This window comes from Eupeodes corollae, chromosome 2 (assembly GCF_945859685.1).
Source record: "Eupeodes corollae chromosome 2, idEupCoro1.1, whole genome shotgun sequence".
NCBI classification, from domain to species: Eukaryota; Metazoa; Arthropoda; class Insecta; order Diptera; family Syrphidae; genus Eupeodes; species Eupeodes corollae.
Window position 1 is genome coordinate 133,897,236 of NC_079148.1, and position 15,189 is coordinate 133,912,424.

General features: G+C 32.7%; 2 protein-coding genes across 2 annotated transcripts; both read left to right on the forward strand.

Moving 5' to 3' along the window:
• LOC129948198 (UDP-glycosyltransferase UGT5-like) lies at window positions 1-2,144 on the forward strand. Its single transcript, XM_056059081.1, has 5 exons — window positions 1-328; window positions 394-921; window positions 977-1,413; window positions 1,472-1,584; window positions 1,654-2,144. The coding sequence occupies exons 1-5, from the start codon at window positions 210-212 to the stop codon at window positions 2,047-2,049; spliced, it is 1,593 nt and encodes a 530-aa protein (XP_055915056.1). The 5' UTR covers window positions 1-209; the 3' UTR covers window positions 2,050-2,144.
• A 9,927-nt stretch (window positions 2,145-12,071) lies between these two features.
• LOC129944724 (UDP-glycosyltransferase UGT5-like) lies at window positions 12,072-14,555 on the forward strand. The gene is made up of 5 exons (XM_056054362.1): window positions 12,072-12,266; window positions 12,340-12,867; window positions 12,939-13,375; window positions 13,443-13,555; window positions 14,072-14,555. Exons 1-5 carry the CDS (start codon window positions 12,148-12,150, stop codon window positions 14,459-14,461), a joined length of 1,587 nt encoding a protein of 528 aa, XP_055910337.1. The 5' UTR covers window positions 12,072-12,147; the 3' UTR covers window positions 14,462-14,555.
• The last annotated feature ends 634 nt before the right edge of the window (window positions 14,556-15,189 follow it).

Sequence of the window (15,189 nt, forward strand, 5' to 3'; positions counted from 1 at the left end):
TATTTCTTAACATGTTCCTCGCGCACACCGCCTCCCGCGGCCGTGTGTATAGAAATAGTTAATTTTAATTTAATGCTAATAAATAAATTATTATCTTATCAATTCATATATAAACAACCTTCTGAATGAGTGATTAACTAGTGACTTGAATTAGGGTATTGGGATAAGTTAGATGCTCGTGTTGAGCTCTCGAAGAATTGTTTGGAAACATGAACTGCAGGCCACTCTTTGTTGTTTTGCTTTGGGCATTGTGTGATTTTTCGGTTAGAATAAATGGAGCCAATATTTTGGGACTTATGCCTGTTCTATCACCAAGTCATCATATTTGGTAAATACAAAACAAATTATGTGTAATACTTTTTGAATACTGCTAATTCTTAATTTCCAAATCAGGAATAGTGTCCTTATGCATCGACTTGCCGAACTAGGTCACAATGTTACAATTCTATCGGTAGATGTACCAAAACCGAATGATAAAATCCCACCAAATGTTACTTACATTCACATGGAGAAGGGTTATTCAATCTACAAAGAAGGTGATGCAAAAGTGGACATAAATGATTTCATCAAAGCTGGACCATTCAAAGGAATAAAAGTGTTTAATGATGCTATCATAACATTGGTGGATCTTCTATGTTCATCAAAGGGACTTCAAACACTTTTGAATTATCCGGATGATTTTAAGTTTGATTTGGTCATACACGATTACTCGAATGGACCAGTTTTGCTTGGATTCTTACACAAGTTCAACTATCCACCTGCAATTGGTGTTTCTGCATTTCATAATCCACCAATTACATTGGATTTCATGTCAAATCATTATTTTCCTGCGTATATACCCTTCCATGGCACAACGTTTAAGACTGAAATGACCTTCTGGGAACGCCTTGAAAATACACTGCTGATTGCGTATGACATGGGGTTGGTATGATGAGTTTTAAGTGTTTATGGAAATCATTTAAAATTTATGATTTAGCTATCGGAGATTGGTTATTAACCCTAAAATTGACACTTTGGTCCGCAAATATTTTCCTAAGGACATGCCGTACTTAGATGATATTGGTAGACGCACTGCCATAGCTCTGGTCAACTCCCATCCAGCTACAAACTATGTGGAACCTCTTCCCCCGAATGTCATTGAAGTCGGTGGAATGCAGATATTGGATCCTAAGCCATTGCCGAAGGATTTGGACGAGTACATGAACAAGTCTACTAATGGAGCTGTGTTTTTCTCGTTTGGAACCAATATGAAGAGTCAAGATTTTACCGATGAACAAGTTCGAACAATTTTGAACGCCATGGCTGAACTGAGTCAGTATAATTTCATGTGGAAGTTTGATGTGAAATATTTGAAGGAGAAAATACCGAAAAATGTTATGGTTAGATCATTCTATCCACAAAGAGATATTCTTGGTAAGATCAACGCCAATTCAGTTATTTCGGTCGTTTATTCAATTAAATTATTCTATAGCTCATCCCAATCTGAAGGCGTTTGTCACTCACTGTGGAGGTCTTAGTTCTCAAGAAGCAATTTGGCGTGGGGTTCCGATGGTTGGAGTTCCACTTTTCGTTGATCAACATAGGGTAAGTTCTTTAAATTATGTCAAATTACTTCCAGAAGACCTTAATCATACGCTTATTTGTCTTTGATAGAACTTAAGGCTGTCTTTGGAAGCGGGAATTGCAGTGAAACTTGATTTTGCTACCATGACCAGCAAGGATATAGTTGAAGCTATTAAAAAGGTTATTGAAGACCCTAAAATGAGGGAAAATATCAAAGTAAAATCAGTGCAGTACCGAGATAGACCTATGAAGCCCTTGGACACTGCTGTGTGGTGGGTCGAGTATATGCTACGTAACCCGAATCCATATCATCTCCGGTCACCTGCCCATAAGCTTAATATCTTCCAAGCTAATTCCTTGGATTGTTTGCTTTTCATTTTATTGGTTGTGATTCTGACATTCTACTTTGTTGTCAAATTGCTGGCATTTGCATTCAGATTGCTGAGCAAGAAAAATTCAAAGAAAATTAAAGTTAAAAAGAACTAATTTAAGTTTGTTTTGATTAAATTAAATTAATAATACATAATGTGTATTTAGATAGTTTATTATGTTAATAAAGATCAACAAAGAAATGGATAGAACTTTTAATTAAAGTGCTTGTGATTTGTATTGAATATTTCTGTTAATGGAAGCAGAAGAGTCAGAAGAGAGAATACGATGATATTTTTGGAATTCAACTAATGCCAAAAATATACAAGAAAACAAAAACTATTAAATACGATTTTTTGAAAATTCAATTTCAAAGAACTACAAATATAGTTTCAGCGGCCTAGCATCCAACATATTCATTACTCCAGCTTCTTTAACATTTGTAATGGTAATGGTAATGGTTTAGCGTAGTCGATAACGTGCTGATAATTCACAAAAACACTGTCTTATAAAAAGAATCAATTTGAGTAACTAAATAATAAACTGTAACTTGTATGGGAGCTTATTCTGAAATATTGTCTAGTCTTTCATAGAAATTTCCCCCCAGTATTTTTAATAGTTGAACGATAACTCACACTAGTGGAAAATAGTGATAAGAAATTGCAGAAATTGTGAGTGAAGAGTAGTGGAATAATATATCAGCCCAATCAATGTGGAATACTTTAACTTGTGTAGATAGCCCCATAGATATGGCAATAAAGTGTAATCATTCAATATCAAACCGATTTGATTCCTTTGCAAAGTATGACGCATAGAACGCTGGTATTGATTTTCGTACGTTCCTTATCTTTCTTGAAACGAGCGATCTAAGTTCTAGGCGCCTTGGAATATAGAAAGATATCAAAATATTTATTTCTACATATCAGACCGATTAAGCTATTGACATTGAAAAGTTAATAAAATATTACACTGGTCAACAAAATTACGTTTTTTTTTTTTTTGGTACAAAACAAAACTTTTTTAAAGGATCAAGATGCCTTTATTTTGAATCTCGCTTTAAATATTTTTATAACTTCAAGTTTTTAAAATATGCTTTCTGAAAATGCTAAAGACAACCAAAAAATGAGTCAAAACACAACACATTCCTTAGCATATTTTCTTCTAGAGGTATTTTAAATCATTTTAGTATTCCAATTGTTTTTTGTAGTCATGAGATTACTTATAGGGTTTTGAAAAACCTAGCAGTAATTTCTGTATATTCTTGGATCATTCGTTTTAGAGTTAATTTTAAGTAATGATTCAGAATACTAATTACGATTTTATCTATATATGCTCAAACTCAGAAATATCAAAATTTGTTTCAATATACTCTAAGAACTTGATTTTATAACCTAAAGACTATGAATTCAAAATGAGATACAAAATTGCTTTTATACCGTTTTCCATTTAAGCATAAATGCTTCAGCAATATTTTAAAGTGAATGAAAGGTGAAGCATACAACTAATGAGGATTTTATGAAAAATAAATAAGATACTGTAAGTTTTTAAGAAAAGGAAATCTATCAATAGTATAGTAGAACTTTACACAAATAACAAAAACAATATCCGTATGAATACTACCGATAAAAGTTAAAGTAGAATCTTACTACGGATGGATTTTTGACATTTGAACGAGCCTAGAAATGTAATTTCGTTCTCAAATGTTGGTACGAATGATATTGCATTTGTATCAAGATGGCTGTGTTCGTTGAGTAGTTGTGCATTTGGAATCATGTGTTTTCTATTGGTTAAAAAAATCAATTTGTTACTGTTGATATTATTTAGTTTTGTTAATGAAAGTGGACTAACTGGGCTTATTTTGCTAGAGAAAACAATAGAAAATATAATTAAGTTATGCTATGTTTCCACCAAAGGTTTAGATTAAATAAATCTTTTTGGTATTTCCTCCGCAGAAGAAGATTTAAAAATGATTAAGTTTGACAACACTTTCTTAAATGCAAATGGTGTTTCGATGTTTCTTAGGAAGTGCAAGTGCGATGGTTTGATTCGTGTTAAATAATAAAGAACTGAATAGTTCAGCACCATATAAGAATATGCTACCAACTCCATGTGATATTTTTTATTATTTTATTAAATAACAATATTTTTGTACACAAACATGCAAATAAACAGGCCATAATGTATTATCTGTAAAACCAACTCCTCCACAAAGGTTTTTCTTCACAAATTTTGACTCGAGACCGGCCAGGGAATCAACCTCATTTCAACTCGATTCAGGTATATGAAGAATTGAGGCGAGTTACAAGCTCGCTTCAACACCACATGTTAATGTAGTGGTCTACGAACACAACCCCTTTTTGAAGTTTATATTTTATGCCAAAGCTGCAATTGTTAAATGAACTTTTTTATAGAATCTTAATTTCCAGATGTTTTCTTACCATTTCTTCTTGAACATTGTCCATTTTATTAGTTTAGCTAGATTTTTTTTTGTAAGTTAATTTTAACTTTTGATATTCACAACACTTTCTTCTATTTGTGTGTTTTTTATTATTATTCTAGAAGGTCTTCTTTAAGTTGTACCAATTTTAAATACAAAAATCTGGCTTCTGCCGATTTGTTTTATTGGGAACTTTCTAACTATTTATTAATGCAAAAACATGCAAGTTTTCTAATACTCATCCTAGAAAACATCTTCAAGAGATGCCTTAAATTGGCATACATCCCGATGTCTTGGAGACAAGTTAAAGTCGTTTTTATTCCAAAAGCAGGAAAACCCAGCCACGTTAACCCTTAAGACCTAAGACCCATTAGCTTATCATCATTACTTCTCAAAATTTTTGAACGTTTGATCGATATCCACTTAAGGGCAAGTAATGATAAGTCCCTCCTTTCAAAGGCTCAACACGCATACAACAAATGGAAATCAGTTGAAACGGCTCTACGCAGTATAATACGTACAATTGAATATTCCCTCCATCATAAAGAGTACACCTTAGTTGCCTTCTTAGATATAGAAGGTGCATTTAAAAATGTCGACACATCTGCAATCGCACGTGTATTGACATCTCTGAAGGTAGATAAGTCGATCAACGAATTGATTAATCAGATGCTGATAAGCAGGATTATCAATTCAAAACTGGGCGGATTTACTGCACAAAAGGGTGTCAGCAGAGGTACGCCACAAAGTGGTGTCCAAGCCCTCTCCTTTGGAACTTAGTAATAAATGAATTACTAATTACTCTAGAAAGAGAGGTATACAGAGTGTTGATTAAGCGGACGATCAAAAATTGAGGATGGGGTTGGTGAAGGCGGGTACTCAGATAGACTAAACTTAAGTCTCTCCTTAAATCTACCCGATCATTGTAGCGTGTTCAAAGCTGAAATCCTGGCTATAAAAGAAGTCCTATCATGGCTTAGAGAAAATGTTATACCAACTAATGACATACGCATCTTCTCGGATAGCCAAGCTGCGTTAAAGTCCCTAGAATCTGTCTCCACTAACTCACTAACAGCCCTAAATTGTCACACAGTTCAACATTCACCTTTTCTGGGTGCCGGGCCATAGAGAAATTCCAGGAAATTGCAAAGCTGACGAACTTGCAAAAAGCGGAACAACTTTACCTCTGCCGGCTAACAATGCTAGTATAGGTATCCCCTACATGTAAACTCATGCTAAAGCAAGATACCATAGAGAAAACAAACTTCAGGTGGAATAACACCACCACCTGCAAATGATTTTTGTAGGAGTTGCATGGACGAGGGGGAGGAGGAGACAATCTCTCATCTTCTGTGCACATGCCCTGCCTTATCACAAAGACGTTGAATCCACCTACTACTAGTAGTAGACTACTACTTCAACGATACCAGCGATCTAAAAAGTTCTGACATTATTTGTCTCCTACGCTTCATTCGGAACTCCAATTGGTTCGATGAGTTAAGCTGATCAACTGATCCATGTGGTATCACAACGGACCATACTTTGGTCTAAGTGTGTTTGACTTCCCAACCAATAGCCACTTTAACCTAACCTAACTATTTATAGAATGCCAAACAAAACACGGGTATTGTAGATTTAGAAAACCATAAAGTATTTTATTAAAAGAAAACATCTTTTAAGATTTAAAAAGCTTTTTCCTTTCATAAAAATATTGTATCTCAAATACTTTAAGTGATGGATTTATTTGAAAGTCGAATTCGAACTAAAGCAATCAAAAGCCTAATAAAAAGCACAATTTGATTCCCACCTACATTACCTTGTTGAGAAATGTTATCGATTTTCACAATTTAAAGAAACTTACTAGCTCACGGAATTTTAAGATACACGAAAGCTTTGATTCTTCTTATTTCATATTTCAATATCTCGGTATTTATTGTATCATATCGGGTAGTTAAAGGTTTTCATTGGAATTAACCCCAAAAGTGTTCATGGCAACTTGTTCTTATATTTCAAAACCTTGGTCGTACGAATCACTAAAACTAATTTTTGATAATTTCGTTAACTGTAAGCCCTCTCTAAGGTTGACATTTTTTCGATATATTAATCGTTTTAGTTTACAATATTTTCTAAAATTTGAATCGACAGTTTATGAAAATTAAAACCAATTCAATAATATTTCAAGAAATATCAATCTAATCGGTTTGGTGGTGAGGATTGTTGGAAATTAAATGTCTGTAGGTACTATGTCTGGACATTGACGACATAACTGCCAGAAAAAAAAAACAGTGTATAGAAAAACTTAAAATGCCGTTGGATGGAGGGAATGGAACCAAAACTAAATTATTGCAAAAACGAACCCTTATATTTATAAAGTCTGTACAAAAAGAAATGGATTCAAACTGATAAAATTATTATCATCTAATAGTATATTGGCCACAACTTCTTAAATTAACACTACATCTTATCTATTATATTACTTATCAATACTTTTATTCATTATAGCAAAATAAATGGCTCTTTGAACATAATATTTTTCATCCGAACCAACATGTCTGAACTTGACAGAAGAGCCAATTTAATAATAAATGTTCGGGTTTTCGTCAGCCTTAAAGATTGATATAGTATTACAGGAACTTTGATGAAATGACGAAATACAGAAATCAATTATAATATTAAATTAAGTGTACTTTAAGATAATTTATAATCTTTAATAATAAAGTTCTAGATTGATAAGATTGAATAATTTTTTAATTGTTTTTAACTGACGATAAGTCCCATTTAGATTTGTTAGTAAAGTTTTAAAGATAAGATGTTTATCTTTCTGTTGCTAGTAATTAAGTCAAAAAAAGTATGCAATTGTTGTAAAGAAAAAAGTCAAGATTTAAAAATGCTTTTAGAATTTCCTTATCCCATATTATTGAAAATTGGGGAAAAACTGGAAAGAGTGCAGTTTCGCTGCGTTATTGGGGAATTACTAATATTCTTTAGATCCGAAGGAATATTTGTTTTTAAATGAAGACATTCATCTCTCGCAACCATTTTGAACTCGCCATAATTTAAATTCTATTTCTGTTCACATTGGCTGCGTTCAATCTCGTGTTGGATAGTGTATCTTGGATAGGTAGATTTTTAGATACCTTGTTGAACGAGTTGGAAAGCTGTATGGAGGTAGCTATCAAAAAATTAAAACAACTTTCAGCTGTTTACAAAAAGCAGAGAAACATTTAAGCTTCGAAGTCGAAATTGTTGTAAGATAAAACATTTAATGATGATGAATTGATACGTGCTTAACAAACAACACAAGAACAAAATAAGTCGCTTTTGAAGTTTAAAAAATAGATCCAAATTATCTTCTAAAATTCGGGGCAAATAGCTTCTTCATCGTGTATTATATACACAACATCCTCAAATACAATTTCAACTAACATTTTGTTTACCAACAAATACAAAAAGCCCAAATCAATTTTTTAAGTTTGTTGAAATTCAACCATGAGTTGAATCAGCTGATCTGTCAGAAACCTACATACTCCAGAAATTCTTGGATGCCTTTGGGTTCCTTTTTAAACATCTTCACTGTTTTTGATCTGCTGTTATTTTACACGTAAAACACTAACAAAAAGGTATCCGGATAACATATCTGTCTGAGATTGAACGCAGCCATTCAACCAGTATTTGGGCAGCTGTCACTTTTGAAACTGTCACTTTTTGACGTTTAACAATAAACACTCTCCAAGTTATCAAATTTAGTAAACGCTCTTGTTCTCATACAGTTTCCTTCCATAATAATAAAATAAGACAACTACTTTGTAAAAAGTGACAGATATTGAGAATTATAAAAGTTATGTTCTTATATTTTTGACAGTTAAAGTGAGACATTGTTTATGTTGTTTATATTTCTGAGAATACGGGAAATCTCTGTGATCATACTACGTTTCCACCGGGCACTAAACCGAGATTTAGCAAGATTTGTCACAAATCTCCTTGAAATCTCACAGATTTACAATTTTAATCTCCTCAAATGATGATTTCAAATAAAACTCATTGAAATCTACTTGGAAACATTAGTTTGTCAAATCAAACAAACTTTTGTTTCGAGAATAATTGTTGAACCGACAAAAAATAATAAACAACTCAAAAACGAAAACGAAAGAAATCAAAATCGAAATAAAATGTAAGTACATATGTATACAAAAATAATAAATACATAGGTACAAGAATAAAATAAAACTAACTACGATTGGTTGTTTTGACAACGTCAAATTAATCTCCTTTTCTTTGGTGGATACACCTCATGATTTATTTCAAATCATTTGCCTTAAATCTCGGATTATTTTTTGGTGGAAACGTACTATTAGATTATATGAAACAGCAAAATTGTGCGGCATCGACATACTATACATGGACTGCTAGTAGCCAACTTCACGATGGTTCCACTTTTAACGGACAAAACACTAGCGCAAAGAGGGCTATGCGGATAAATTGTGTAACATTTAATACTCACAGCCACTGCTGTCGTTCTTGCTACTATAGTAGTATTTTACTATTTTAGAGTCAACTGCTACTCTACCCACGGACGAAAACTACTCCCAAAATAAAACGGAAATGAAATTTTAATTTGGTTTACAATAAAAACCATAATTTAAAATATATTGCCACAATAAATAGTACAACAACAGAGAGAAAATTTTTAGACGTAAGCCTTATAAAAGATAAAAAAAGAAATTCACTCAAGGTAGAAACGGTGAATGCCCTACTTACTGCTAAGGAACTTCTTAAAAACAATTTCACCGAAAAATGGGAGCCATCGAAAACTTTAATCTAGAATAATAAAACATTGTATAAGGCGCCATTTATAGCTATCATTGGTTTTCATAATTGAAAACAAACATTGGAACTTTTTTGACAGGTCGTTTATAGCTATCCTTAAACATTTCTGTCATTGAAAAAATTTCCCGATTGAAATCCACTGACAAAATTTTACTAAGTGAAATCTATCATTAGAATTGTGTGAAATTGGAACACAAATCAGTGGAACGATTCGTTTCACTTTTGAACATGAATTTCCATCCGTTGTAGAGAAAAATAAATGCGCAATTACACTTTTTTTTCTCAAAAAAAAAATTCTTTGTGTGATTTCCGATGGATGATTATATAATTTTCATTTCTAATCAAAGGGAAACACCGTCAAAATTTTTATCTCGATCGATTTCAATGGTAGCTATAATTAACCCCTTAATGTTTGTAACTGAAAATATAAAACATCGAATTTACAATAATGAATTTAATTTATTCATGAATATTCAAACATGTACATATGTTGATGTAAAATATAATTTAAATTGTCAATTTCTTATTCAATAAACAAAAAGTATTGAATTTAAATTATTTATTTATTTATTTAATTACAAAAATTTGGTACGACATTACATCCCTCTATTTGTCTGTTTTCGGAACATTAACCTTCGCAATAGGCCAATTGACTTCGAATTTGGACATTATTATTTTCAGTTTTTAATTTTGTTCAAGGGCCAAGCATTTATTTGTTGTTTTTTTTGTTTTACTCCTCCTTATTTAAGGAAATACTCCCAAAATGATAGAAAAATACTACTCTTGAAATTTTTAAAAGCACTGCTCACAGCAAAAAAAACATGGCATCGTTTGTCTTCAACAAATTATACTAGATGTCAATACTTTCTATGTCAGAAAAAGCTTATCTCAACTAAATACAAACAGATGTCGCTAAATATTTCATACCTTTTTTTGCCACTGGGCCTGAAAGGGCTAGTGTAGCTAATTTGAAGTGGAACCATTTTTATTCAAATTTTGTATGGAAAATTCACACCACTAGCAGTCCATGTATAGTATGTCAATGTTGTGTGGCATGTGTCAAATCAGTATTACAATATGACATTGACAAGGAGAATTTGATTGATCCGCCATTTTTACAACAAAAATGATACACCTAGGTTTCACAAAGTAAGCTTTAAATATCTCATTTCTTAGAAATGACTTGTTGTAAAATACTTACTTCTTGTATTTATAAAGTTGGTGATTTAATTCAAACCTCAAATGCACCGAAAGTATGCGAATGACTTAACTGAGTAAATTTTGCAATAAATTAATCATTTGACACAATGCACAACGCGAACAAATGTCGAATTAGAAAATTGGTTAGGGGGCTCAATTATTTAAACGGTAAATAATTCAACTAAGTGGCGGACTGGCCGCAAACAAAAATAGATCAAAGTGCTGTTTGATTTAAGTTCTAAAATAATTTGCAATTGAGCATCACTTTAAAATTTCAAAAACCAATATATAAAAACATAATGATTTAACAAGATGGTGAAAGTTTGTTCGCCATTATTCTACAAAATGAAAACTGTAGGAACAGCAGCGACTCCTCTTGTTGACTTCTTATTTGTATGAGTTTCTGTTTGCTCCACAACTGTCAAAAAAATGACATTTTGACCATTATCTGTTACAATCAAAGTAACCTTCAATATTTGAAAAAAAATCAATATGAATCAGAATATTCTTGTGTTAATCTCAAATAATAAAACACCCCTTAAGAACGACTCTACATTGTACACATGTAAATGGCAAGTACTGTATTTATAAGAAAATTCGAGCTGGAGAATATAAGCAAACATGACATGACCTGAAATTTTGACGTTCTCAAGTGTCAAACTATACACAACAAGCTTTGAAACATCGGTCGTTCGTTGGATCTGTGAATATTTATAATCATTGGGAAGGTTCAGACAACATAAGGGACTTCATTTGCAGTCAACTGCATTCTTTGAACGTACATTTTGACCCAGGATCCTAGTTAGTTTTTCAAGTGTCATATATTTCAAATTTGGAACTTCATTTCGCAAACCTCTGCCTTCAGTTTATCGTACAAAAACTATCAAACACATTGTTTTCTACAATACACTCTTCAAGCAAGCTTCAAGTCCATCTCTTCTTCTATTTTGTATTTGAAATAAATATTACTTAGTTCTTTTTCAATTTGACAAGGAATCCTTTTAAAGAAAATAAATTTATCATAGAGCAATAAATTTCAGCTTTCAGCTGAATGAAAACTTAGGATAAGCTGTCATTTTGACACAAGTGGATTTGAGTTGATAGTTAGTGAGTTTTTTCTTGACTAACTTTCCAGTCAACTTTCCAATAAAGTTGCTTAAACTGGAACGCAATTTTTTGACAGCTGGCCAATCAGATGCTAGAAACTTTCCTTTTTTCAAGTCCCTTGTGTCGTCTGAACCTGCCCATTATAAGCCAACGAAAAATATATTTCCCAACATTCATAAAACACAAGTCAGCCATATTGGACTCACAAGAAAAAGAACATTGTTTTTATTTGCAATATGTCAGTTTGACTCGATTTCGTTTGTTCGATTTAATGTCAATTTGTTGACAGTCCCGTCGTTTTGGCTATTATTCTCTGTCTTACTCTGTATACTAGATAGAGTCAGTATTTGTAAAATCTACTATCAATTTATCAAACGATCGGCGGTAGTATTTGAAAATCTACAATCTCAAATTTAATCTTCTATTAAAACCGTTTTTTGTTTAACTTTTTTAGTGCACGCCAATGCCTAGGTTATAGAAATAATTTGTGTTCATTGTTTTTATTTCATGCTAATAAATAAGTTCTAATCTTATCATTTCATATAAAAGTGATCTTATGAATGAGTTGAAAACTAGTGTGTTTAGTTAGTTCATTGGGATAAGTTGGCTGCTCGTATTTAGCTCTAGAAATATAGTTTAGAAACATGAACTGCCGGCCATTCTATGTTATATTGCTCTGGGCATTGTGTGATTTCTCTGTTAGAATCAATGGGGCTAATATATTGGGGCTTATGCCTGTAATATCTCCGAGTCATCATGTGTGGTAAGTTTTTAAACAAATCATTTTTGAAACTAATTTAAATTTGTTATACATATGTGATTTTTTGCTATTACAGGAATAGTGTTTTAATGCATCGACTTGGTGAATTGGGTCACAATGTAACAATTCTTTCAGTTGATATTCCGAAACCGAATGAGAAAGTCTCACCAAATGTTCATTATATTCATTTGGAGAAAGGCTACTCAATTTACGATGAAGGTGATGTAAAAATTGACATAAACGAATTCATTAACGCTGGACCATTCGAAGGAATTAAAGTGTTTAATGATGCAGTCGTTACATTGGTTGATATTATTTGTTCTTCGAAGGGATTTCAAACACTCTTGAATTATCCGGATGATTTTAAGTTTGATTTGGTCATCCATGATTACACAATGGGACCATTTTTACTTGGATTTTTACACAAGTTCAACTATCCACCTTCGGTTGGTGTTTCTGCATTCCATAATCCACCAGTTACGTTGGATTACATGTCCAATCATTATTTCCCTGCGTATATACCTTTCCATACAACAATGTTCAAGACTGAAATGACCTTCTGGGAACGCCTTGAAAATACTCTTCTCATTGCTTATGACATTGGGTTAGTATGATGCTGGTTCTTGCATTTTGGTTTTGAGAAACTTATGTGAACTTTTATTCATTTTTATTTAGTTATCGGCGACTGATACTCAACCCTAAAGTTGACACAATGATGCGCAAATATTTTCCAAAGGACATGCCGTACTTAGATGATATTGGTAGACGCACTGCCATAGTTCTGATAAATTCTCATCCCGGTACAAACTATGTGGAGCCTCTGCCTCCGAATGTCATTGAAGTCGGTGGAATGCAGATATTGGATCCTAAGCCATTGCCACAGGATTTGGGCGAGTACATGAACAAGTCTACTAATGGAGCTGTGTTTTTCTCGTTTGGAACCAATATGAAGAGTCAAGATTTTACCGAAGAACAAGTGCGAACAATTCTTAACGCCATGGCTGAACTGAGTCAGTATAATTTCATGTGGAAGTTTGATGTGAAATATTTGAAGGAGAAAATACCCAAAAATGTTATAGTCAGGTCATTCTATCCACAAAGAGATATTCTTGGTAAGATCAACGCACTTAAGACCAATTTAGTTGTTCTTATCATTTATTCAATTAAATTATTTTATAGCTCATCCCAATCTGAAGGCGTTTGTCACTCACTGTGGAGGTCTTAGTTCACATGAAGCAACCTGGCGTGGTGTTCCGATGGTTGGGGTTCCACTTTTCGCCGATCAACACAGGGTGAGTTCTTTTCTATTCTTCTTTATATCTGTCAATTAGCTTTTAAAAGAACTTGTTTGGACAGGGCCCAATTTATAAACCAGGAATAAAATGTTTATTTTATATTAAATCACATCAAACAAATAACGAGTATGATAGTAGACTGACTGTATAGATGCCCAAGCTCAAACTGCACTGCTCTGCTCGATTTCTCAAACTTAACTTATAGGTTGAAAATCGACTGCTTGGTCTGAAACTAAAAATCGAACACCTCTAAGCTTTTTTTTTCTTTTTAGTCGCAAGTAACCCTTATAGACACACTGCATTAAAATGCGCGTCCTAAATCCCACCATGTAGTTCGAGTCGTCTTTCCAACGACGATATTGCCCCTATGTCATTCATTTCAAGGTCGCTCACAAAACTATCAAAGTCCTCCTTTCAGTTACTCGTTAGCATGTTAGGGTGGCTTGGGTGCCTTATGTTGTTGCTCACGTGCAAGTAACATTTTACTAACACATCATGTTTTTTTTTTTTCAGAACATAAAACAGTCTTTGGAAGCGGGTATTGCAGTGAAACTTGATTTTGCAACCATGACCAGCAAGGATATAGTTAAAGCTATTAAAAAGGTCATTGAAGACCCTAAAATGCGAGAGAATGCCAGAATAAAATCAGCGCAATACAAAGATAGACCTATGAAGCCCTTGGACACTGCTGTGTGGTGGGTCGAGTATATGCTACGTAACCCGAATCCATATCATCTCCGGTCACCTGCTCATAAGCTTAATATCTTCCAAGCAAATTCCTTAGATTGTTTGCTTTTCATTTTATTAGTTGTGATTCTGACATTCTACTTGGTTGTCAAATTGCTAGCGTTTGTATGGAGATTACTAAACACGAAAAAGTCTACAAAAATTAAAAAGAACTAATTTAAGTTTATTTTGAGAAATTCAATTAATAACACATGTTCAGAGACAGTTTATTTTGTTAATAAAGAACAATACAGAAATGAAAAGAACTTTAGTTAAATCGCTTATGATTTTTATTGAATATTTAATTTTTTTGGAAGCGGAAGAATTTATACTGAATTAATAACTGAAAAAAGAGGCTGGAATGCGACCCATACTGATAACCCATCGCATCCCGTCTATCGATTTCTCTTTCTCAATAGTTTGTAGGTTATTACCAATTGTCGGGGCGTTTCTTAAAAGTTTTTATTTCTAATATAAACAAATACAAATTGGATGAATGAAATTAATTTGAAGACAATGTTTTCTATTATTCACGAGATATCGAGAACCGACCATCAATTTTTACACAATTTTCGTACTATTTTTTTATGAAAACGGACTGTTGGATTTACTGAATGCCGAAAACAATATTTTCTGTGAGATAAAATTATTAAATACAATTTTAAATCAATATTTTTAATTTTTGAAAGTATTTTTACCAAGTTTTAGTGTTGTTTTTTTTGGGTCTTTTGGGTCTTTGTTAAAAAAAACTGTCAATGCGATTTTTTAAAAATTTTATCGAATATTTAAAATAATATCTCTTATAAGATAAAATTAATTTAAAGCCATAATCTCAACTTCTTGGAAAGATATTTGTGTCGAAAATCATTTTTTACCAACTTTTATTAATGTTTTTTTAGGTTTTT

Excerpts from the sequence above, each read along its gene's own strand:
- LOC129948198 (XM_056059081.1), top strand. The coding sequence starts at position 210 with ATGAACTGCAGGCCACTCTTTGTTGTTTTGCTTTGGGCATTGTGTGAT. Across the intron at positions 329-393 it reads TCACCAAGTCATCATATTTG|GAATAGTGTCCTTATGCATC; the intron begins GTAAATACAAAA and ends TTTCCAAATCAG. Across the intron at positions 922-976 it reads CTGATTGCGTATGACATGGG|CTATCGGAGATTGGTTATTA; the intron begins GTTGGTATGATG and ends TTTATGATTTAG.
- LOC129944724 (XM_056054362.1), top strand. The coding sequence starts at position 12,148 with ATGAACTGCCGGCCATTCTATGTTATATTGCTCTGGGCATTGTGTGAT. Across the intron at positions 13,376-13,442 it reads TCCACAAAGAGATATTCTTG|CTCATCCCAATCTGAAGGCG; the intron begins GTAAGATCAACG and ends ATTATTTTATAG. Across the intron at positions 13,556-14,071 it reads TTTTCGCCGATCAACACAGG|AACATAAAACAGTCTTTGGA; the intron begins GTGAGTTCTTTT and ends TTTTTTTTTCAG.